At 45.7% G+C, this 22,171-nt stretch overlaps 1 protein-coding gene across 1 annotated transcript in view; it reads right to left on the bottom strand.

Annotated features, from left to right (window-relative positions):
• Positions 1-481: 481 nt before the first annotated feature.
• LRRC72 (leucine rich repeat containing 72) overlaps positions 482-22,171 on the bottom strand; it is a 33,608-nt gene continuing 11,918 nt past the window's right edge. Inside the window, exons 4-9 of the mRNA XM_044679440.1 lie at positions 16,929-17,010; positions 14,747-14,857; positions 9,981-10,073; positions 6,526-6,672; positions 4,439-4,466; positions 482-647 (exon numbers count right to left, since the gene is read on the bottom strand). Coding sequence (XP_044535375.1) covers positions 482-647; positions 4,439-4,466; positions 6,526-6,672; positions 9,981-10,073; positions 14,747-14,857; positions 16,929-17,010 — 627 coding nt within the window. The remainder of the gene's footprint in view (positions 648-4,438; positions 4,467-6,525; positions 6,673-9,980; positions 10,074-14,746; positions 14,858-16,928; positions 17,011-22,171) is intronic.

The following is a 22,171-nucleotide window of genomic DNA, read 5'->3' as shown; positions in this document are numbered from 1 at the left end:
AGACCTGAAGTTTGAGGACCTGGCTTTGGATCCCAGCCTTGTTACTTAATCAGTAAGTCCCCAAGTATAGATTAAGCCCTTACCAGGTGCTGGATGCTGGAGATGAAAAGAAAGGTCCTGTTGGTTACTATGTGGCCTTGGGTATGTCCTTCTTCCCACTGGGCCTATTTTCATCTTCTGGAAAACAAGAGTGTTGGACTAGAGGCCTCTCCAAGGCCCCTTTTAGCTCTAATATCTTTGATAAACTTGAAATGACATTGGGTAAAGGTCTATTCTATTTTTGTTCTTTCCCCTTCAATATTTTCTGGCGTAGGGTAGGTAAAAAAGATTAAACAGTCAGGTTGCCAAGAACATTTTTTCATTATTGATAGTTTCCATTAAAGTCCTTAAATGCTATCATAATAAACACAATCTCTCTCTGAAGTTCTGGAAAAGCTGGCCCATATCCCCACCCCCAAGCTCTGAGGAAAGTGTCCAGCTGTTATCTTATCCAGAGAGTCATTCTGTCCATGGTTCTCTTGGCTTCACTGTCAGTATGCTTCTCCACTCTGGTGGGGATGCTGTCCCAATTCAACATGGTAAACCGGGTAGAAGATCTCTTCATTGCCCGAACAAAAACAGCATCTTCTTTATTGTGAAACAAATTCCTGAAGGGGGGGAAATGAAGAATGTTAGGAAGAAGAATACCAGCAAGCTGTCCCATCAATGTCTTCTCAATTCAAATCAGAAATGCACTAAATCCCCTTTGAGAAGCCAGTATATGCACATCCTTGTCCTGAGGACCTTAAACTGGGGGGAGATTTCCCCATCTCTTCTGGCCCATTGAGATAATGACCAAGGAGCTTTCATGTGGTTCTTGGTCATGCCTTAGATAAAACTTTGCAATTCTATTGAGCTATATTTGGAATCCAGTTGTTAAATGTTTATTTTTTCAGAGATCATAGGGTTAGTATTGTAATGGATTTTAGATGTCCTCTTGTGCAAGACTCCCATTTTACTGATAAAGGGGGAGATTGCTGGCAGGAAGAGCACAGCTGAGATTTGAACCTAGGTTCCCTGACTCCAGAGCTCCTTCTACTTTATTTTATGATACTTAGATTCCTGTTTAAAAACATAGGCTTGGAAATCTAGAACAAGAAAGGACATCAGTGGCCCATCTGAACCAACCACCTAATTTTACATAAACTGAACTAAGGGGAAGTAGAGCGAATTGCCCAGGGTCACAGCAACAAGTGCCAAAACTGAGATTTAAACCCAAGTCTTTGGATTCAACATTTTGGGCTCTTTCCATAACACACTGTTTCTCTTTATTATATTTAATGCATATTTAAATGGAAGTTTGCCTTCATGTCCAATTACATTGACCTTAGCTTTAATGCAAAATAAGATGAAGAAAACTCCATTAAGACAAGAGGGGCATTTGATCCAGCCATACCACTGCTGGGTTTGTACCCCAAAGAGATAATAGGAAAAAATACTTATACAAAAATATTTATAGCTATGTTCTTTGTGGTGGCAAAAATATTGGAAAGTGAGGGGGTGTCCCTCGATTGGGGAATGGCTAAACAAATTATGGTATCTGATGGTAGTGGAATATTATTGTGCTGAAAGGAATAATGAACTGGAGGAATTCCATGTGAACTGGAAAGACTTCCTGGAACTCATCAGAGTGAAATAAGCAGAGCCAGGAGAACATTGTACACAAAGACAGATACATTGTTGCACAATCAAATGTAACTGACTTTGCTACTAGCAACAATGAGACGACCCAGGACAATCCAGAGGGACTTAGGAAAAAGAATATCCACATCCAGAGAAAGAACTGTGGGAGCAGAAATGCAGAAGAAAAAGATAGGATCAATCACATGGTTTGATGGGGATAGGACTGGGGATGTAGACTCTAAACTTAATAGAGTCTAAAATGTAGACTCTATTGCAAATATCAATAATAAGTAAATAGCTCTTGACCAATGATACATGTAAAACCTAGTGGAATTGCTCATTGGTTATGGGAGGAGGAAGAATGGAGGGGAGGAAAGAACATGAATCATGTAACCATGGAAAAATATTCTAAATTAATTAATTTTAAAAAAAGACAAGAGGGGCAGCTATGTCTCTGACACTGGTTGTGACTATTGGGATAAGGGAATTTTCCTTCTTAACACCCCAAGGGGTTTCCTAACTTTCTTCCAGCTCTAGCCTTCTGAGAAATCCTGGGCCAAATTCAGGGCTCTGGGTCTGCCTGCAGAAAGGCTAACCCCTGATGAGTGCTCTGACCTGGAGCCTTTGGGAGACATAGTTTAATGCTGAAGGCAGAAGGTCCTGACAGGTTGTCAGAACCCACAAACCTTGCCCCAACTTAAAACTAGACAGATGTAGCCATGCACCCCAAGTGATCCCTTTGGAGCCAACCCACTGGGGAGAATTTTCCAGTGGCCATCTGTCCCATTCCACGCAACTTCAAGGCTAGGTCTATGGCTTATCATGAAGAGAGCTGGGGGTGAAAAAATGAATAGAGGGCTGAATTCAGTTAGGGAGATTCATTCATTTTTTTAGCCTCTTACCTTCTGCCAATATAAGGTAGAAAAGGATTAGGCAATGGGGGATTAAGTGACTTGCCCAGGGTCACACAGCTAGGACGTATCTGAGACCCAATTTGAACCCAGGGTCTCCCATCTCTACTCACTGAGCTAACTAGCAGCCCCATTTTTAAAAAGTGAAACAAATATTTCTCTCTTTTAAAATTCTAATCATTGAAAATGTTTAAATTTGAACAAAGACTTTATCCTAGGGAGTCACAACAGGTTTGTTTTGAATTTTGTTTTTTCTACCTAGTTAAGGTCACTTGTCTGTGACTTCAATCAGTGGCTCAAATAGTTGAGCATCGACAAGCCAAGACCTACACAACAGCTGCAAAGGCACGCCTTTCAAAGAATTGGAATAAAGAAAAAAAACAAAGAGTGGAGAGAAGTGCAGTGGACATGACGAGGTAATACCCATCTCATAAAAATGGCATAAGTCCAAAATCACTAATGAGCTTAATAACATCTGGCCTAAACTATCAGTGGGTAAATTTATAAAACTGAATAATGGAATACCAACGTTTACATTGGAGAATATATAACATGAATAACAAGGAGAATTATGGGGAAGGAAGAGGAAATGAAAATTGCATTATTCTAGACCAAGTTCACTCCGGATTGCCAAAGCTAGATTAAAATGTAAGTGGGCAATATTTAACAAGATAGACCATGAATAATGCTTATGTGGGATTTTCTAAGCAAATACAGAGCCAGAAGGAATCCTAAGTAATGTTTTAGAGACACCCATTTCTCTTTCAGTTTGGCCCCACTGTCCTGGATTATATCATACTATAAAAATAGTCATGGTCAAAACTACCTGGTACTAAATATGTTCTATAAAATGTAGTCAGTGGAACAACATAGATAATCTAGATTAGAATCAAAAGTATAGTTTAGGAGGCAGTGAATTGGCTCAGTGGATAGAGAGCCAGGCCTGGAGATGGGAGGTCCTGGGTTCAAATCTGACCTCAGACTCTTCCTAAGTCACTTAATCTTCATTGCTTAGCTCTTATTGTACATCTGCCTTGGAACCAATACACAGTATTGATATTAAGACTGAAGGTAAGAGATTTTTTTAATGTTTATTATAGATTAGCATTTGATAAATCCAAGGTGATAAAAATTCTCTGGAAGGAAATCACTCTTCAATAGAAACTTCTGGGAAAACTCATTAGCACTGTGTTAGAAAATGGGATTAGAGCTTCATCGTATACTATACAAATATATATATATATATATATATATACACATATGTATCTACATATATATAAACCATTATAAATTTCAAGTGAGTCAATATACGAAATAGTTTTAAATCATTTTTAAAATTAGAAGAAAAGAAATTAATTGTCAAGATAAGGAAGGTTTGTATCTATTAAACAAATCAAAGGTAGCTTCAAACAGGAAAGCTGGTCCATTCTATTAGGTTAAAATTCAAGAGCTGGCATGGCTTGATGGATTGAGAACTGGTATCAGGAGTACATGTGTTCAAATTCTACATGGGACAGGCTAAGGGCTGAGTGACTTTGGGCAAGTCACTTACCTACTCAGGGCCTCAGGCACCTATGTTTTAGAGCAGGTATGAATCTGCCAGGATAATGCGAGTTCCACACTGAGAGCTCCCTATATAAATAAAATAATACCACTAGCAAAAAAAAAATTAAATCTATAAGGACTCAACAAAAATTGATAATGGTCATTTTCATTCTGCACTGGATAAATGGAAGACACGAGAACAAGGACTCCCTGAAGGAGGAAACACAAATTGTCAAGAACTACCTGAAAACATTTGTTAGCTAAGCCTCTCTGAAAACCCAGCACACCCCAATTGCCCTGAAGTCGCCATCAGTACTTACTTGTTCAACTGATTAGAACAGACGTTTTCTAGAATGACAAGAGATTTTAAGTGAGTATTTTCAAACATTAGGTTACATTTTTACATTTAATAACCAGAAGGAAGTTCTCCCTTCTTTGTTGAGGAGCTCAAAGTATTCCTCTCCATCCCAAATTTTGTCCTTTATATGCAGATACATCAAATGAATGAATGAATGAATGAATGAATGAATGAATGAATGAATGAAAAAACATTAAGCACTCAGCATGTGCCAAACCCTGTGTTGTAAGGTGGGGTGGGGGGACATAAATATAAATGTCAAGACAGACCCTGGAGAAGCTTCCAGCTCTTACTTGTCAATGTGGCTGCTCTGCTTAGCCATGTTCTTAACTCCTCCTCCCATTCCTTCACTGCCTTTCCAGGATTTGGATGTTCAACCCTCCCTCTCCTCACTCACAAGTATTCACCCTTCCACAATCTCCCTCACCAGAACCAACTGCCCTAAGAGTTTTCCTTGGCCTTGATCCCTCAGTGGATTCTGCAATCCCTTCTCTGACCTCACCCCAACATCCATCTCTCCTCCCTCCATGCCTTCCCAGTCTATCTCTTCTGCTCTCCTCTCGCTCTTCTTCCATTTGGAACTAGTTTCAATTTGCCACTGTGGTTGACTCTTAAATACTGGCCCCCATTGTCCCATCATCCCTTCCCAGTCCCCAGCCCTGAATCCCTCTCACCATCTGTCTTCCTCATACACAGGAAGAGGTGGCACAACCTGAATCCACTCCCTAAGTGACCTCCAGTCTCCATGAACCCCTGCTGCTATAGGCCAGCTCTCTGATGCTTCTCAGTTTCTATCACATTCCCCACCGAGTCTGTCCCAAAACTCTTTTCAAGCTGCCCACACGGTTTCAGCAAAGGACGTAGCCCAGAATTCTCTGGGGGGAAAGTATCCCCTTTCACCAGTTCCTCTCTGCAGTCTTCTGCAAGTCCCACTCACCATCTCCCTTTGCTCCAGGCTCTTAGTAAGAGACGGTCCTTCTCCCCATGCCCTCTACTCAGATGTCCGGTAGCTTCCCCCCGATTTTCAGTCTCTCCTTATTCACTGGCTCCTTCCCTGCTGCCTTCACATCCGCTCAGCTCTCTCCCATCTTTTGAAAACCTTCATTACTCCTGCAGCCTCTCAATCTAGCAGCATCCTTCTCTCCTCCCTCTCACAGCAAACTGCTGGCAATCTCCAGCCACATCTTCTCATCTCCCACATGCTTCCAATAACCTCTTACGATCTGGCTTCTTCTGATCTTATCCTTCAACTAAAACTGCTCTCTTCAAGGCCAAGAAGGACTTCGTGCCAAATCGGATGGTGCTCTCATAATCCTCATCCATCCCGATGTCCCTACAGCCTTTGACTCGAGCGTTCAATCTGGAAGAGCTGGGTTCCAGTCCTCCGGCTACCCTTTATGAATTGTATCATCCTGGGGGAATCTTCCACCCTAGTGATCCTGACCCATCCCCAGCCCTAGAACCAGGCCTTATTCCAGCCTTTCATCTCTTCCAGCCCTCTTCTCTTTAAAGACACTCTTTTTTTTTTTTTTTTTGGTAGATGGCCCAGTGGCGCTAGGTCTGGAGTCAGGAAGACCCGAGTTCAAATCCAGCCTCAGATACTTATAAGCTGAGTGAGTGACTGGTCAAGTCACTTGACAGCTGTTTGCCTCAGTTTTCTAGGCTATGAAAGGGGGATATAAGAGCACCCACCTCCCAAGGTTGTGGCCTGCATAAAGTGAGGAAACAGTTCTAAAATGTCTTGTTCCCTTTAAAGCACCGTTTAAAGGCCAGCGATTTATTAGCCTTGGCTACCCCCCGGCCTGCTGGCGGGTAAATGCTATTCAGAAGTCTTGCTTCTCCTAGCCCAGCCTGGCCTTTCTTTCTTGGGGCATGGAATGGTCAGAGCCCTTCTGAATCTCGCCTGTGCTTGGCTCCATAAATGCTCGGTGCCGCGGCACTTTGTATGTGTGTGTGTGTGTGTGTGTGTGTGTGTGTGTGTGTGTGTGTATGTGTGTGTGAAGGTTTATTCTGTGGTAGCTTTAGGGACCCTCCCCTGCCCCTACGTACCTCTGGGCACTGTCGATCTGCGCTTGTGGGGTATTTGAGGCTTCAAAAATGTATCTATTCTCTCTCGAAACGCTATGGTCTGATAGATGCGAAACCTTTCGTTGTTGTATATCTGAAAGGCTTGTCTTCTCTCCTTCAGTGTAATTTCTGAGAAAGGCAGAACATTTTCAAAGCGATGATCATTCCCTGAGGAATAGCTCAGGCGGTTTCCAGGGCTTTTCCTTGGCGAAAAAAGTCCTTTTTTCTTTTCTTTTTTTTTTTTTTAAACCCTTGTACTTTGGTGTATTGTCTCATAGGTGGAAGAGTGGTAAGGGTGGGCAATGGGGGTCAAGTGACTTGCCCAGGGTCACACAGCTGGGAAGTGGCTGAGGCTGGGTTTGAACCCAGGACCTCCTGTCTCTAGGCCTGACTCTCACTCCAACTGAGCTACCCAGCTGCCCCCAAAAGTCCTTTTTTCTAAATGGATTTCAGTCCCTGAGGCAGGGAGGTGGCTTTTAAGATAGAACACTAGACTTGGAATCAAGAAACCCTGCATTCTAATCCAGACTGAGATACCTTCTAGATGTGTGACCCTGGATAAGTCACTTAACATCTGTCTGCCTCATTTTCATCATCTATAAAATGGAAGTAAATAATAGCTCACGGTGCTGTTGAAAACAGCAGATTAAGGATAAATGTAAAGTGCTCCGTCGATGGGAGACATATATATGATTGGCCATATATGCAAAATATATCTCCATATATGGATAACGTAAAAGTATTGGGAATGGAACTGGATTTACAAATGTTTGGCATTAAGCGCCCATCTGGCACTATGACTACCAGAGAGAAGATATTCCCATCATGCTTCAAGCGAGCAAATATAATTCCATATTGCTTCCATTTCGGTGCTATAATTTTCTAAACTGGAAACTCTCAGTGAAGTTAGACTAAAATTTAGGATGCAAAAGATCAAGGAAGGAGGTGGCTGGGTAGCTCCATCGATAAGAGACTCAGGGCCAGAGATGAGAGGTCCTGGGTTCAAATCTGGCCTCAGACACTACCCAACTGTTTGGCCCTGGGTAAGTCACTTAACTCTCATCGCCTAGCTCTTCCATCTGGGAACCAATACACAGTATTGATTCTAAGACAGAAGGTAAGAGTTTTAAAAAAAAAAAAGATCAAGGAAGGAGGTAACTGGGTAGCTCCATGGCTAGAGACTCAGGCCCAAAAATGGGTTCAAATCTGACCTCAGACACTTCCCAACTGTGTGACCCTGGGTAAGTCACTTAACCCCCATCACCTAGCTCTTCCACCTCAGAACCAATACACAGTATTGATTCTAAGGTAAGAGTTTAAAAAAAAAAAAGATTAAGGAAGTCACTGTTGAGGCACTGGAGAATTTCAAATCCACGCAACAGGCTTGCAGCATGGCCAACTTTTCAAGTTAAGTGATTTGGGGGGTGGGGGGGAGCCGACTGAACTTGTAAAGCAATTCTCCTCTGGAGGAATCCTCATGTCATTAGAGGGGCAAATGGAAGCCTAGCAGCAACGTCCATGGCCAGGGTCCCCGTAGGACCAAAGGAAAGAAATGACCGGCTGGTCAGACAAGTGGGGAGGGAAGAAGGCGCCTGCTGCATTCTTTGCTTCCTTCAAGCTCAGAATTCTCTTAAATCCTTGAATGGGAAACACGAAAGGTTTGGCCTCTAGAAGCTCCAAGGGTCCTTCCTACTAGAACAGCCTAGAACTGGAAGGGTCTAGAATTCCATGTTGTTCAGCTGTTTTCTTTCTGTGACTTCATCTGGGGTTTTCTTGGCAAAGATACTGGAGAGGTTTGCCGTCTCCTTCTCCAGATCCTTCTCCAGATGAAGAAACTGAGGCAAACAGGCTAAAGTGGCTCGAGCTGGACACACATTCCTCATTGCCTGAGGCATCAAACAAGGATGTCCAGGAGGACTTCTCACAGTTATTTTTGCTAGGCTCTGCTCCTCCCCTCCCTCCCTCCCTCCCCCCAGATCTTCTCTGGTCCTTACTACAGTCCAGGGAGCAGCCTCAGCCTCAGAGGGAGTGACTTGCCTGCCCATACACAGCTGCTAGCCTGGGCCAGCCAAGTGGTATAAGGGATAGAGCACCAGAGCTGGAGTCAAGAAGACCCACTTCACATGTGTACTAGCTGTGTGACCCTGGGCAAGTCACTGAGCCATGCTTGCCTCAGTTTTCTCATCTGTCAATGAGCTGGAAAAGGAAACAGTAGACCCGTCCAGCACCTTTGCCAAGAAAAACTCAAGTGGGGTTCCAAAGAGTCAGGTACAGCTGAAACTACTGAGCTGCAGTGGCATAACTAATAAGAATCTGGGGTAAGATTTGAACTCAGCGCTACTAGACTCCAGGCCGAGTGCTCTATCAACTAGGCAACACTGCCCAGCCTCCAAAGCCTGGATGCTCTTTTGTTTGGAGAGGAGAGGAGCCACCTCTATGAGGTCGGGGCCGGGACTTTGCCAAGTGTCTTTTCCATGGTGCCACTCAGCACACTTCCTTTGTTAACTGCAACACAGTCCCCGAGAGGCTCATTTTGATCTAATTGAGAATACAAAGGACTAGACCAGGCTGAGGCACCCCCAGGCACAGAGCTTTGGGCTTGGGGTCAAGCCCAGCTGCCATATTTCATCCAACTCTCCCATTTCCCCACTAGCATGATAAATATGAGTTATTATATTATTCTATATGATATTATGCTATACAGTGTTATATTATTTTGTAGTAATGTTACATATTAGCATACATCATATTATAGAATATATTATACTATCATATATCCCATTTCCCCACTGGCATTATTAATGCTAGTTATTATTATAGGGGAAGTCATCGACTCAAGATCACACCGGAGATGAGTGTCAGAGGCAGGGTCTGTGACCCTAGGCCAGTCACTTCACCGCTTTCTGCCTCAATTTCCTCATCCATAAAATGGGTATAATAATAGTCCTCACCTCATGGATGTGGTGAGAATCAAATGAGGTCCTATTTGTAAAGCACTTATAGGGAGCATCCTAGATGCCGCCCGAATGTTATCATTACACACACTAACTCTCCAGCAGAACTTAACAGTGTTTGTTCTCCTCTGGCACAGCCTTTGAGACCCCAGCAATGGGTCCAGGCACTTTGAGATATGAGAGAAAGGCGTCAATAAAGTACCACAAAGATTCTAATTTTTTTCTTGGCCATGAGGAGGCGCCACTGTGCGTTGAGCTTTGGCCTTGGAATCAGGAAGATTTGAATTCAAATTTGACCTAATGCTTCCTAACTGGGTGACACTGAGCAAGTCCCTTTCGATGAGCCTCAGTTTCTCCAATTGTAAAATGGGGATAATAACAACATCTTCCCAGGATTGCTGTCAGAACCACGATGGCTTGCTGGCACTAGAGGCTACCATGATCCCCTTCCCAGAGTCCTCTGGCACATAACACAGGCCTCACCTTTCCTGTCAAGTAGCCACACGCTGGGAAGGCGAAAGACCGTGTACAAGCGGTAGTGCTTTGTATCCTGGGACATAGGATTCTGGTACAGATCTGCAAAAGGAGTCCAAAACAAACACGAATCTTACATGAGACAAATCCTGCCTGTGACATTTGCTGTGTGGCCTTGGGCAAGTCCCTTTACCCCTTACCCGAGGTCTCTCATCTCTAAAATGGGCACCATAGTGTCTCCTTCCTAAGACTGGTATATGAATCAGTGGAGAGAATAGATGCAAGTGAACCTTAAAGCGCTACAGAAATGCTATTCTTGTTACTACGATTTTATGCCCTACGGAACCAGGAAGACCTCAGCCTGGTGGAATGGTGGCCTTGGGGTGGGGGGGGGGGAGACCTCCACTCCGAACCTCAGATAATCCACTACTCGTGTGACCCTGGCCAAGTCACAAACTGGCTCCCGATTTCCTCATCTGTAAAATGACAGGCTTGGCTTCAGGGACTTTCTAAATCTACAGTCCGAGGCCACTTCAACACCCGCCCCCCAGGGCACCGCCTACGCTTCCAGGAGGCCCTTCTGGGGCTCCTCAGAGCCGGGCCTGAGCCTCGGACTTGCTCCGAAGCTGGCTCTGAGAAGGGAGTCCTTCGTGCATGTGGAGGGAGACCTCTTAGCCTGAGATCTTCCGCTGAGCTCCATTCCTGGGAGAGCTGAGAGACACCGAGAGACAGAGACAGAGAGGGACAGAGACAGCGAGAGACAGACAGAGAGACAGAGACAGCGAGAGACAGACAGAGAGACAGAGACAGAGAGATAGAGAGAGAGACAGACAGAGAGAGATAGAGACAGACAGAGACAGACAGAGAGATAGAGAGAGATAGAGACAGACAGACACAGGCAGAGATAGAGACAGAGACAGAGAGATAGAGACCGACAGAGACAGAGAAAGACAGAGAGACAGACAGACAGACAGAAAGAGATAGTGACAGACAGACAGAGACAGACGAGAGAGAGATGGCCACGGGCGCTCCGCCTTCAGGAAAGTCTAGACTTGGAACTCCCCGGTGTTGCCAGCCGCAGGCAGTCTCCAGATCGCGAGCATCCCTGCTTTGGGCGAACGAATCCAGCGCTACGGGCCACAGTGTTTCCATGGGGAAATGCCTTCCTCGCCGGGCGGGGGGCGCCTCTGTGGGGCTCAGGAGCTGCCTGTGGCCTCAGGAAGGGCCCCTCTCCTGGCGTTTCGGTTGGATTTTCCCCCCTGAAAGGTCAGCTTGTGGCCGGCAGCAGCAGTGAACATGATGCCTTTGCCTCCTGCATGGACAGCTCCAGGCTGGGGGGTTCCAGCTCCTCTTCCAACGCTGCTTCTAAAAAGGGCGCGGCGGGCTCCATGGCCTCGAGGGTCCCCTCCGCGCCGGTCTCCCGCTGGCTCGAATTTTCTAAAGGCGCTCCTAGTCTTCCTCACTCCCTCCACGCCCCGGGACAGGCGGCATCTCCCCATTTCCCAGGTCAGGCTCCCGGGAAAGCTGTCCTTCAGGTCGTGAGCGTCCGCAGCCAAATTCGAACCCGAGCTTTCCCGACTCAAAGTCCAGCCATCCCGCGCTTCCTCTCTCAGTAGAGCGGCCAACTGCAAAGTGCGGGCTCCGCAGGACTCTCAGCGGCCCCGGGTGGCATCCCCACAGACCGGACGGAGGGCCTGTTCTGTTGGACCTGCTCAGAAAGGCGGGAGTTAATGCCTTCCACAGGTGTCAACCTGCGTCTGGTGGTAAAGCCTGGACCCGCCAGCAGGTGGCAGCAGCATCCCAAAAAGCTCTGCGCTCAGGGCCAGGAGTGCCAAGTGGCCTTAGCCGTGGCGATGCGGGTTTGTAGGGAAAGAGAACAGCAGGAGGCTGGGGGGAGGGGGGGCGAAGCCACGTAGGTGCAGAGGGCGGGGAACAGCTGGCCACTGACTCGTCTTCCCACATAGCCCTTTGTCCGCCTGTCCGTCCTGTCGTCTTTCGGGAAGCCCCGTATGTGCGATGCACGTTCCTGTAGACGGCAGTGGGAAGGGAGCAAACCTTTTCTCTTTTACAGACCTATTTTCTTTGGTTCCTCAGTTACCTGCAAAGGCAATTTGAAGTTTCTTTTCAAAAACTTCCGGGCCATACTCCCTCCCTCCCTCCCTCCCTCCCTCCCTCCCCAGCCCTTGCTGAGCCGCCTGGCCATCTGATCCAGATTTTCCCTCTTCAGTAACGATACAAGCGCTTTAAAGAGGCATTTCCTCCTCGAGCACCTCCCCCCGCCGTTACTGGTGCAGCAGAACTTCTGTCCGTGGTCTGAACGACGTAAGAGTGAGAGTCTGCCCAGAGCCAGGGCCATGACCGGCTCCCCTAAAGCCAGACTAACACCTCAGCATCTCACGGAAGTCAGAAGGCGCTCTGAGATCCCAGAATTCCTACTCAGTAAACACTCTCTACAGTAACAACTCGATGTTCTCTCTCGTGCTAACTTGTTCAATGAGCCTCACCACAGAGGCCAAAGGGAAGGGCATTCCTGTGAGCCCAGGCACGGAAAAAATGGCTTTCCTCTGGGGTGGGGGGATGGCCACCACCGTGGCTGGCATCTCAGCCTTCTAACTCGTTTTCAGCTCCACTAGAAATATCCCAGGAGGAAAACGTTCTTTTTCACGGCCTCCCCCCCCTCCCTCCTCCCCTAGTAAACATCCAGGGTGGGGGATTTATGAGTTTACGGTTGATGATGCTGAATTTCCATGAATTATGTTTCCAAGATATGAAACCAGCTTCCTGTGTCTGAATGTTTGGAAAGTCTGGCGTGATGGATGGGCGCATTCCTTTCGCAAAGATGAAGTGGAATTGCTCACACTTTCACTTTCAATAGGTTAATGCGATTTAATCCACCTTCCCTGGAGGCTACTCAGGGCTGCACACACCTTGCTGGCGCCAGCGCTGTCTTGTTCGTGCTCATTCGGGATTCAGAAGAGAAGTCATTTTCATTCACCAAACAATATATCAAAACTGCCTGTGCCCGCTTCAAGCATGTGCTTGAGGAAGGAGAAATGCTCGCATGTGGCAAGCCATTAGCAAAAAGGGAAAAGAAGACTGGCGGGTCGGTGCCACTTTGCTAGGGGTATAAGAGCTAATAAAGCAAACAAAGTGGCACTTTTGTGGAGCTAAAAAGCACTCTCTCTCGTTTTCAAAGGAGATCGCTGGGATCTCGGGTCAAACTCAGAACATCTCCACATAGAGGTGGCCAATAAGTAATGTATCCCGGAGAGTAAAGGACCCCGGAGGTGGCCGATTTGGGAACAGGATGAAGCATTACACGCCACTTTCAGACTTTTCAACGGTTTGGTTCAGACATTAAAATCAAAAGGAATCCCATAACATCTCTACCTATAAATGCCAGGGACACCGCGTTTATATTACATATGTAATATATAAGGAGATTATTTTTCTTCTGTGCTTCCATTCTAAAGAATTGGGAGCTGGGTGAGAAATCGTAAAAGAATTCATGACCAAACACTCCTTCCATCACTGAAAGCATCTAATCTTTCTGCTTGCATGAGCCAGAGAGATCAGTGGTTACAAGAATATCCCCGTTTCTTTTAACCAAGTCAAAAAGACTAAAAAAAAAAAAAAAATTAATCCATACATCAAAGCTATGAAGAAGCTACTCCTCCCAATTAAATAAAGAAGTACCGACAACAGACCATAGTAGAGTTGGGATATTTTGGTAGTTCAAAATCAGGGACTTCTATGCTTGTACCATAACAATTTATGCATTCTTTTCTATCATCAGGAGGGAAATCTAGCCCATCTACATTTATTGTCCATTCTACTGTGTGATGAACATGGTCTTAGCCACAGAGCTTCCATGATTTTCTCTCTCAAAAGCCTAATCACAACTTTGTTGTTGTTGTTGTTGTCATTGTTGCTCTTTTTTTAAAATAACCCTTACCTTCCCTCTTAGAATCAATAATATGTATTGTTCTAAGGCAGAAGAGTAGTAAGGGCTAAGCAATGCGGGATGAGAGACTTGCCCAGGATCACCCAGCTAGTAAGTATTTGAGCCCAGATTTTAACCCAGGACATTCCATCTCTAGAACTAGCTCTCAATCCACTGAGCCACCTAGATGCCTCCAACTTAGTGCTTTATAAGAAAATAAAAGACTAAAAAGACCCAAATTCAGTATAACCACATCAATAAACTAAGAGGTCTCCAATACTGCAAGATTCCAAACCACTCTACCAGATTATGCTTATATTTGCTTTCCTTCCTTGGTATATCTATAGCACTTTGTTCACTGTTTTCTTAGAGTACAATAAGATTCTGCATTATATTAGAGGGGGGTGTGTATGTGTGTGTGTGTAAGAAGAATGACAAGATTTGGGATTAGAAGGGATTTTTGAGAATTCTAGTCCAGCACCCCCTTTTTTTCCAGAAGAGGATCCTGTGCTTGGGTATGTTTCAAGGGTTCTAAGTCAAGTGTTCTTTCCATTCCTTTGTATCACTTCTGGCCTGCGAGGACCAGGAGATCAGGAACTAGGTCATCTCTGTGAGCACAGCACCATGCTTTCAATGTAAATAAATATTTTGAATGAGGGGTACCTGCAGCCCATTTTTCTTACAGAAGAAAGCATGAATTAAGGACACTAATTTCCCCCTTCCAGAGACATGCAAGGAATGTATATTTATATATAAGTTCATTTGGACAGCCCTAAAAGCCACAGGACGCATTTTTCCCCTGTGCTGATTTGGGGACTTTCTTTGGTCATACTTATCGTCTTCAGGCCATTCATCTGCTTCAGTTCATCCAAAACCGCATCCAGATTCTTCAGCTGGTTGTTGTGAAGCATGAGGATCTTCAGGGAGGCCAAATGTCGCAGGCCTGGAAGAGAGCAGCAGAGGACAGGGAAGGGGGAAGGGAGTGCTTCCTCAAAACCCTTCCCAGAGGCCAAAGCAAAGGCAAATGTGCCATTGATATTTTTTTTAAGTCATGGAGTCTTCTGAAGCTATTGAGAAAGGGTTTGATTTTCAGTAACAGATGAGCACTGGCAGAGCCTGGCAAAGGAAGCATTCTAGATCTCAATGAAGCAAGGTGTCCAGAAAAGAGCACTGGGCTTAAAGTTAGGGGGAAATGGGTTTTTTTTTTCTTGCCTCAGGCACCTCTAATCTCTTTGACCAGGGACTGTTCCTTAACCTCCCTGGACTTAGCTTCTCATCTGTAAAATGGGCTTTAACTCAATGACCACTATAGTCCCCCTTCTAGATCTCTCTATTCTTGATCTCTATCTATTTTCCTAATAACCCTTCAGGTGGGAATGTGGGGAGGTCCTCGTGCAGTCTGTGGGACTTTTCTTTTGTTCTTTCTTCATTCCACCTAGCTATAGTCCACATCAGTTTTAGATTGATTCAGCCAATCAAAGAAACTCAATCACAAGTCGATCGATCCAGAAAACCTTTTTAAAAAGTCGCTTCAGCAGGGAATTCAAACAAAATCACCATTATTTGGGGAGCATCATGGTCAAGGAGACACCGCAGTGACTCTGGAGCCAGAGTTCATCTCCTGCCTCCAATACTTATGAGTTCTAGGACTTCAGGTAAGCTCTTTCCTATCCCTCATCTGTAAAATGAGGAATTTGGACTAGACGGCCTCTGAGGTCCCTTCCAGCACTAGAACTAGGGTCTCATGGCCCAGGTTTGATCCTATCAGACAGGGAGGAGGACCACACCTGCGATGTCATTGGTTTGGGGAACTCCCAGGTGAGAAAACTCCTTTCACCAATGGAGATCAATACTTTCTAGGCAACTTGTAGACAGAGAGCGTGATCCCAAACAGAGTCACACTGGCAGAATGTGTCAGAGGTGGGGGGTTGTGACTCTGAGGTCAGCTCTCTATCCGCTAGGCCTCTTCAGATGGGTGATGATGATGACAAGTTATCTCCAGGGACATGAGGTTGCCTACTCTGCCCCAGCAACCACTGACAAGAGGCCAGCGATCCCCACCAGCTCTTTACTGCCACTGAGAACAGGGTAGGCTAGACACTGGGGTAAAGAGAGAGCTCCTGGGGCCAACACCTCCAGGATATTTCAGAATTTTTGTGATTTTATCTGCCTCCATCTCCATCATTATTATCCCTCTAAGTCATGGCATAGAGGTGGGACTTAAACATGGCCTGTGGGACCCGTCACCCCCCCCCCCCAAGGAGACAGAACCAGATCAAAATATAACTGGGAAACCCTTACCAACATACAGAAAAATACAAGCGACTCTAGATAAGGTTACTGGTATTACGGTTTAGGGGTCCTCATTTTGGTTTGAGTTGCCATTGCAGACACTCTGGGAAACATCACAGTGGCCAAGCTTTCCATGCTGGCCTCTTCCCAACTTAGTTGGGCCGCTTCACAACTAACACCCAGTTCTGGCCGCCAGGCTCATACCTGAAGTCTTCCCAGAGGGACATCACATGGCACCATTCTCTAGAATCCAAGGTTGCCTCCACATCCCAACAAGGCATAAGAGGAGGACAGCAAGGGAGACAAGGCATGTGATTCCAATGAGGAGGCATCAAGGAGGCTGTGAAAACCCTAAAAACCCTGTAGAGAGCTGGGTTTCCCCATAGTCTAACGTCGTAGGTTCTTAAAACCAGATTGGCTGGCCCCTATCAGGATGATTTCCAACTAGACAGACAAATGGCGAAGCTCTAAAAGAATATCAAAACGTTCCTTTCCAGTAAGAGAAATGCCCATATTGAGCTGGGCCTGGGCTCTGGGGTATGGAAATGCCCTTCAATGAAGAGATAGCAGAAACCACCAGAGCCATTTTGTCTTGGCCACAGTAACTGGAAATCCCAACTTGGATTATCGTGGACAATCACACATCTGAAAGCCACCAGGCATTTTGGAAACACTTTCATTGGGAATGTCTTTTAGAGGAAAATGGACCCGGGAGGCCATACCTGCTATCTCGTACAGGTTGTTGTGGTCCAGGTAAAGTTCTGACAGACAATGATTTCGTAGCAAAAATGCGATGCTGCAGAGCTGAAAAAGCAGAATTTATACAAAATAAAGGCTTTTTTTTTCTGTCACTGCCTCAGGTGTTTAGCAAGGCTCTGCCTAACACACTTATTTGCTTAAAATGTTGATAGCTTTTGTCTTGACATCACCTCCATTTCCCAATACGCTGCTTCCAAACCCAGTCATCTGACCTTTTAACTAAAAACAAGGAGGAAAAAGACATCAAGCCAGACTCACACAGCACATGAGCTGACAGCATTTGCCACATTCTGCACCCAAAGCCATCCCCGGACCTCTGTGAGGAAGAAAGGAAGTTTCATGCTTAGAATTAGGAGTTCCTTTGTAAAGCCCTCCAGGCTTCACAGAATCCTTTCCTCCCCACAACCCTGTGAAGATGGTAGTGTCATCATCCCTCTTTTATAGATGGGGAAACAGAGGTTCAGAGGTGTGTTATGAGTTGCCCAAGGAAACCCAACTGCAGAGCATGGTGCTAGGCACTGATCATAATAATGGCTCAGGCTTCTGTAGCATTCTTAGGCTTACAAAGTAGCTTCTTGGCAACAGAACCATCTAATGACTAGGACAAGTGCCCACAATGGCAAGAGTGACCTGCTTGAGCCCCGGTAGTGGTGGGTTGGTGACAACAGCCCCAAATTGCCCAGGGGCCATTAGGAAGTTAACTTGTTAGTGAACGTTGTGCAACAACTCTATTAATGATCATGTAATTCCACAGCAGACCCCATCGTTATAATCACACAACTGACTCCAAATTGTAGAGAACAGAAGATCCTCCTCTGATGATTGATTATATTATTGACTGTAAAAACGTTTTTGATTCAAGGAAGCAAAACTTGGCCTTGAAGGTTCTCCTGCAACAAGTTGCCTCCCAGGTAGATGTCAACTTCATACTCAATTCCTCTGTTATCTGGTTTCCTATCTTGTTGTGCAGCCAAAACTATTCTTTCCACAATCACCAGTGGTCTAACTGGGAAACTTCATGGCTTTTTCGCCTCTCAAGTCCTAATCTTTTTTGACTTCTTGGCAGCCTTTGACACTGACCACTCCCTCCATTTGGATACTCTCTTCTCTCTAGGCTTTCGGGACACCCCTCTCTCCTGGTTGTCTTCCTGCCTGTCAGACCACCCCTCAGGCTCCTCTGGTGCTCTTCATCCAAGTTGTGTCCCTTGACTGGGGATCCTCCAAAGTTCTATCCTGGGCCTCCTTCTCAGTGCCTGCTATAGCACATCACCTGATGGTCTCCTTAGCTCCCAACAATTCAATTATGAATCTATGTAGATGACTCCCCGAACTTCATATTTAACAACTATCTCTCTCTTTAGCTTCAGTATAATCTCTTGTCTCTGTCTCTGTCTGTCTGTCTGTCTGTCTCTCTCATTCTTTTATACCCTCACCTTCTGTTTTAGTATTGATACTCAGGAATGATTCTAAGGCAGAAGAGTAGTAAGGGCTAGGCAATGGGGGTTAAGTGACTTGTCCAGGGTCACACAGCTAGGAAGCACCTGAGATTTGAACCCAGAATCTCCTGTCCCCAGGCCTGACTCTTTATCCATTGGGCCACCCAGCTTCCCCTAGTGTAATGGCCTTTTGAACATTTTGAACTAGATGTATCATAAACACTCCAAACTCAATATTTTCAAAACCGAACTCCTTAGCTTTTCCTCAACACCTTTCCCTGTCCCTCTGAATTCTCTTCTTACTAATGCTCTCTCCCTCTTCTGATTTTCTGGAATTTATCTGTCTATGTCCATGTCGTATCACCTAGTAAAATCACAGATCCTCGAGGTCAGGGAAGGGGGTGCTAAACACCATCGTCTCCATCCCCAAACCAAGTATGGTGCCTCTTCGACAGTTTGTTTTTAATAAATGCTTGCCCAATTGAACTGTTTTGTTGAAAATTGTAGGCAAAGCTCTCCTCCTTCGATACTCCCCGACTTTTGAAAATCAGTATTTTACGAAACCCGAACACGATATCACAACTGGATACGTTGCCTACTCCCTCACTCAAAGAATTCCAGAATCTCTGAGTTGAAAGGTGACTGTATCCACGCAAGCCTTTATGAAGGAATCCCCCAGGCTCAGAGAGCCACAAGCTTCTGCTGGGAGGTTCAAGGTGAGGAGGAAGCCTACCACCTCCCGAGGTAGCACAGACCACTCTGGGATTGTCCCACGGTTCAGAAGTTTTAATTGCCATAAGACTCAATTGAGATATTCTTCCCTCTCTATAAAAGTCACTCTCAGAGCCCTCATTCCTGCCAGGAGTCTCTTCTTCAGGCTAGAGATGCCCAGGCTGCATCGCTACTCTTCAGTTGGCATGAACTCGAGGTTCTTCACCATCCTGGCTGCCCTCGTGTGGACCCTCCTCTGTTATCAATGTCCTTTGTGAAGTGCGGGATCCAGGATGGACCATGATACTCCCAACGAGGGCTGCCAGACAGTCCTGGTCCCAGCTTGGACACCAGTTGGGACCCCTCCGATAAAACCCCTTTGCCCTTCTCATCTATAAAAAGGGAAGGTCGAGAGTGTCGCCCGCCTCGCTCTACAAGTGCCATGATTCGAAATCCAGGCTTGGTTCGGGCCGATTACCTGCTTTATTACAAACTTTGTGCTAAGCCTCATTCCGACCAAACCTTGTCAACCCCGCAAGGAAATGATGGATTTATTACAACTTTCTGTGAGCGACCGGGGAAAACATGTTCCCCATGTCAGAAGCAGAACGCCCGGAGCAGCGGGGGCTCCAGGCACCCTCCTGCTACTGTGGGGCCCTTGGCAGCCCTTCCCCAACTGCCTCTGAGATCATGAGCCCAGGCCAGGGAAGACAGGCTTATGCTGGCCCCTCCTCCCTCCCCCTGGCTCTGTCTACTTCGACCCTCTTCACTGAACATCACTCATTCCCAGGAAGCTCACAGCTCTCGGAATTACATCTAAATTAGCGACTCTCTGGAAGTGAGTTGTTCTTTCCCCCTTATTTTGTTCAGAACTTAACCAGCACCAAAAGGAACATTTTCTGACATTCCGTGGAACCCAAGGGGAGGATCAGACAGGAAACTGAGGCTCTCTCTTAGACAGGACAGGTTTCTTCTTGCTCCTCTCGCACACCAGTGAATCGGGGAGGTCACCCATTGGGCACCCCAATAATGCAAATTGCAACTCTTTCATGCATGGCCATCTTGTCCCTCTCTTGTCCACTCGTTTGCAACCTAGGCTCCCTCCAACAGGCTGGGGGCCTTCCACATATTTTCCTGGCACCCAGAAGACACTCATGGAGTACAGGGTAGGGCAATGGTGATTCCTCCCTCTCTCCAGTGACCAGCCTATCTTCATTTGTTTTCATTTAAAATTTTTAAAAATCAATAAGCATTTATTTTCGCTTCCCCCCACTTCTTCCCATTGGAAAAAAAGGGGAGAAAAGAACAAGCAAGCTCTTCTGTGACGGACACTCGCTATCCCCGATGATTCTCCCCAGATCTCCTTCAAAGCACCTTCAGGGGCTCCACCTTCTTGACCTCAACGTCCATTTAGGGATGCTCAATTTGCATTTTCAGACTGAGTTCCATGACTCAGTCAGGTGATAGCACAAGCGGAATACCCATCACCACACCAGGCACCCCTTGTGCCTGGGACAGGTTTGGGGTCAGTCATGAGTTCTGTAATTCCCCAACAGCCATTTCCCAGCTCAGGGCATGTTCCCTGGCTCTCCCCATGACCGGGAGGCTCTTCTCCTCATTTCTCATTCCCAGATTTCCTGGCTTCTCCTGGTCCTGGCTAAAATCCTGCCTGTACAAGAAGCCTTTACTGATCCCTCCCACCCCGGCCCCCTGTTCTTCCCACTATTGATGATCATCCATTCATCCTACAGATTCACTCGTTTGTCTGCCTATTGTCTCATTAGATTATGAATCCTGGCAGGGAGGGGCTGTTGGCGGTTTGGTTTGGGTTTTTCTTTGCAACCCCAATGTGTAACATAGTGTCTGGCACATAGTAGGCGCTTAATAATTACTTGGCTCTTAAAGTAATTAAACATATATTGTGTATTTGTTTATTTGTTACCTGAAAATTCCCAGATAACTCCCATCTGTCCCCATGCTAGAGAAGGTATCATCTGACAAAAAGGTAGATGTGTATGTATGCAGATCTCTCTCTAGAAAACTCTGTCTTGCTTACTGCTATTTAGTAGTTCTTGCTCTGGAGGTGAACATACACAAGTCACTTTTTTTTAAACCCTCACCTTCCATCTATAAGGCAGAAGAATGGTAAGGGCAGGCAATGGGGGTTAAGTGACTTGCCCAGGGTCACACAGCTGGGAAGTGGCTGAGGTCAGATTTGAATCCAGGAACTTCCATCTCTAGGACTGGTTTTCAATCCAGTGAGCCACCCAGCTACTGGAGAAAGTCACTCTTCAAACACATACACACACACACTCTTGGTTCTCCACATTTCACTTTTCATAATTTCATGTCAATCTTCCCATGGTTCTTTTTTTAAATTAACCTGCTCCTCATTTCTTATGGTGCAGTGGTATTCCATCACAACCATGTGCCTCAACTTGTTTAGCCATTCCCCCATGGATGGGCATCCCCTTAATTTCTACTCCTTTGCCACTACAAAGAGAGCTGCTAGAAAGAGTCTAGAATGTATAGGTTCTTTTCCTTTTACCCTGATCCCTAAGGAAATACATTTAATAATGGTATTTATTGCTGGGTCAGGGTTCTATACACAGTCTTACAACTCTTGGGGCATGATTCGATTGCTCTCCAAAATGGTTGGAATTACTTGTTGACTTGGACTCTCCTTCTCTTGTTCAGTCCTGGGGCTGAGGGTCATAAAATGCCTTTTTCTTGGGACAACCCCTGCAGACCTTGACTTCACATATTAGGTGACAGCCTCTCTTGGCCCCACCAGTCCCAGAAATGTACATTTCTCAGGACACAGCATTAAGGTATTCTGGTATGAATGTGAATGTTCTTATCATCCCTACTTAACAGCTGTGGAAACAGGCTCAAATAGGACAGCTGAATTGGATTACAATAGTTGACCTGTCTTTAAGAGCATTGGGCATGGTTCTTTATTTGTTTATGCTGGTTCTTTCTCCTGTCCTCCTTTTATTCCAAACTAAAACTCTCTCTCTCTCTCTCTCTCTCTCTCTCTCTCTCTCTCTCTCTCTCTC

This window comes from Gracilinanus agilis, chromosome 5 (assembly GCF_016433145.1).
Source record: "Gracilinanus agilis isolate LMUSP501 chromosome 5, AgileGrace, whole genome shotgun sequence".
NCBI lineage: Eukaryota > Metazoa > Chordata > Mammalia > Didelphimorphia > Didelphidae > Gracilinanus > Gracilinanus agilis.
The sequence above is the reverse complement of the archived record's forward strand: the minus strand, read 5'-3'. Positions and strand labels throughout refer to the sequence as shown.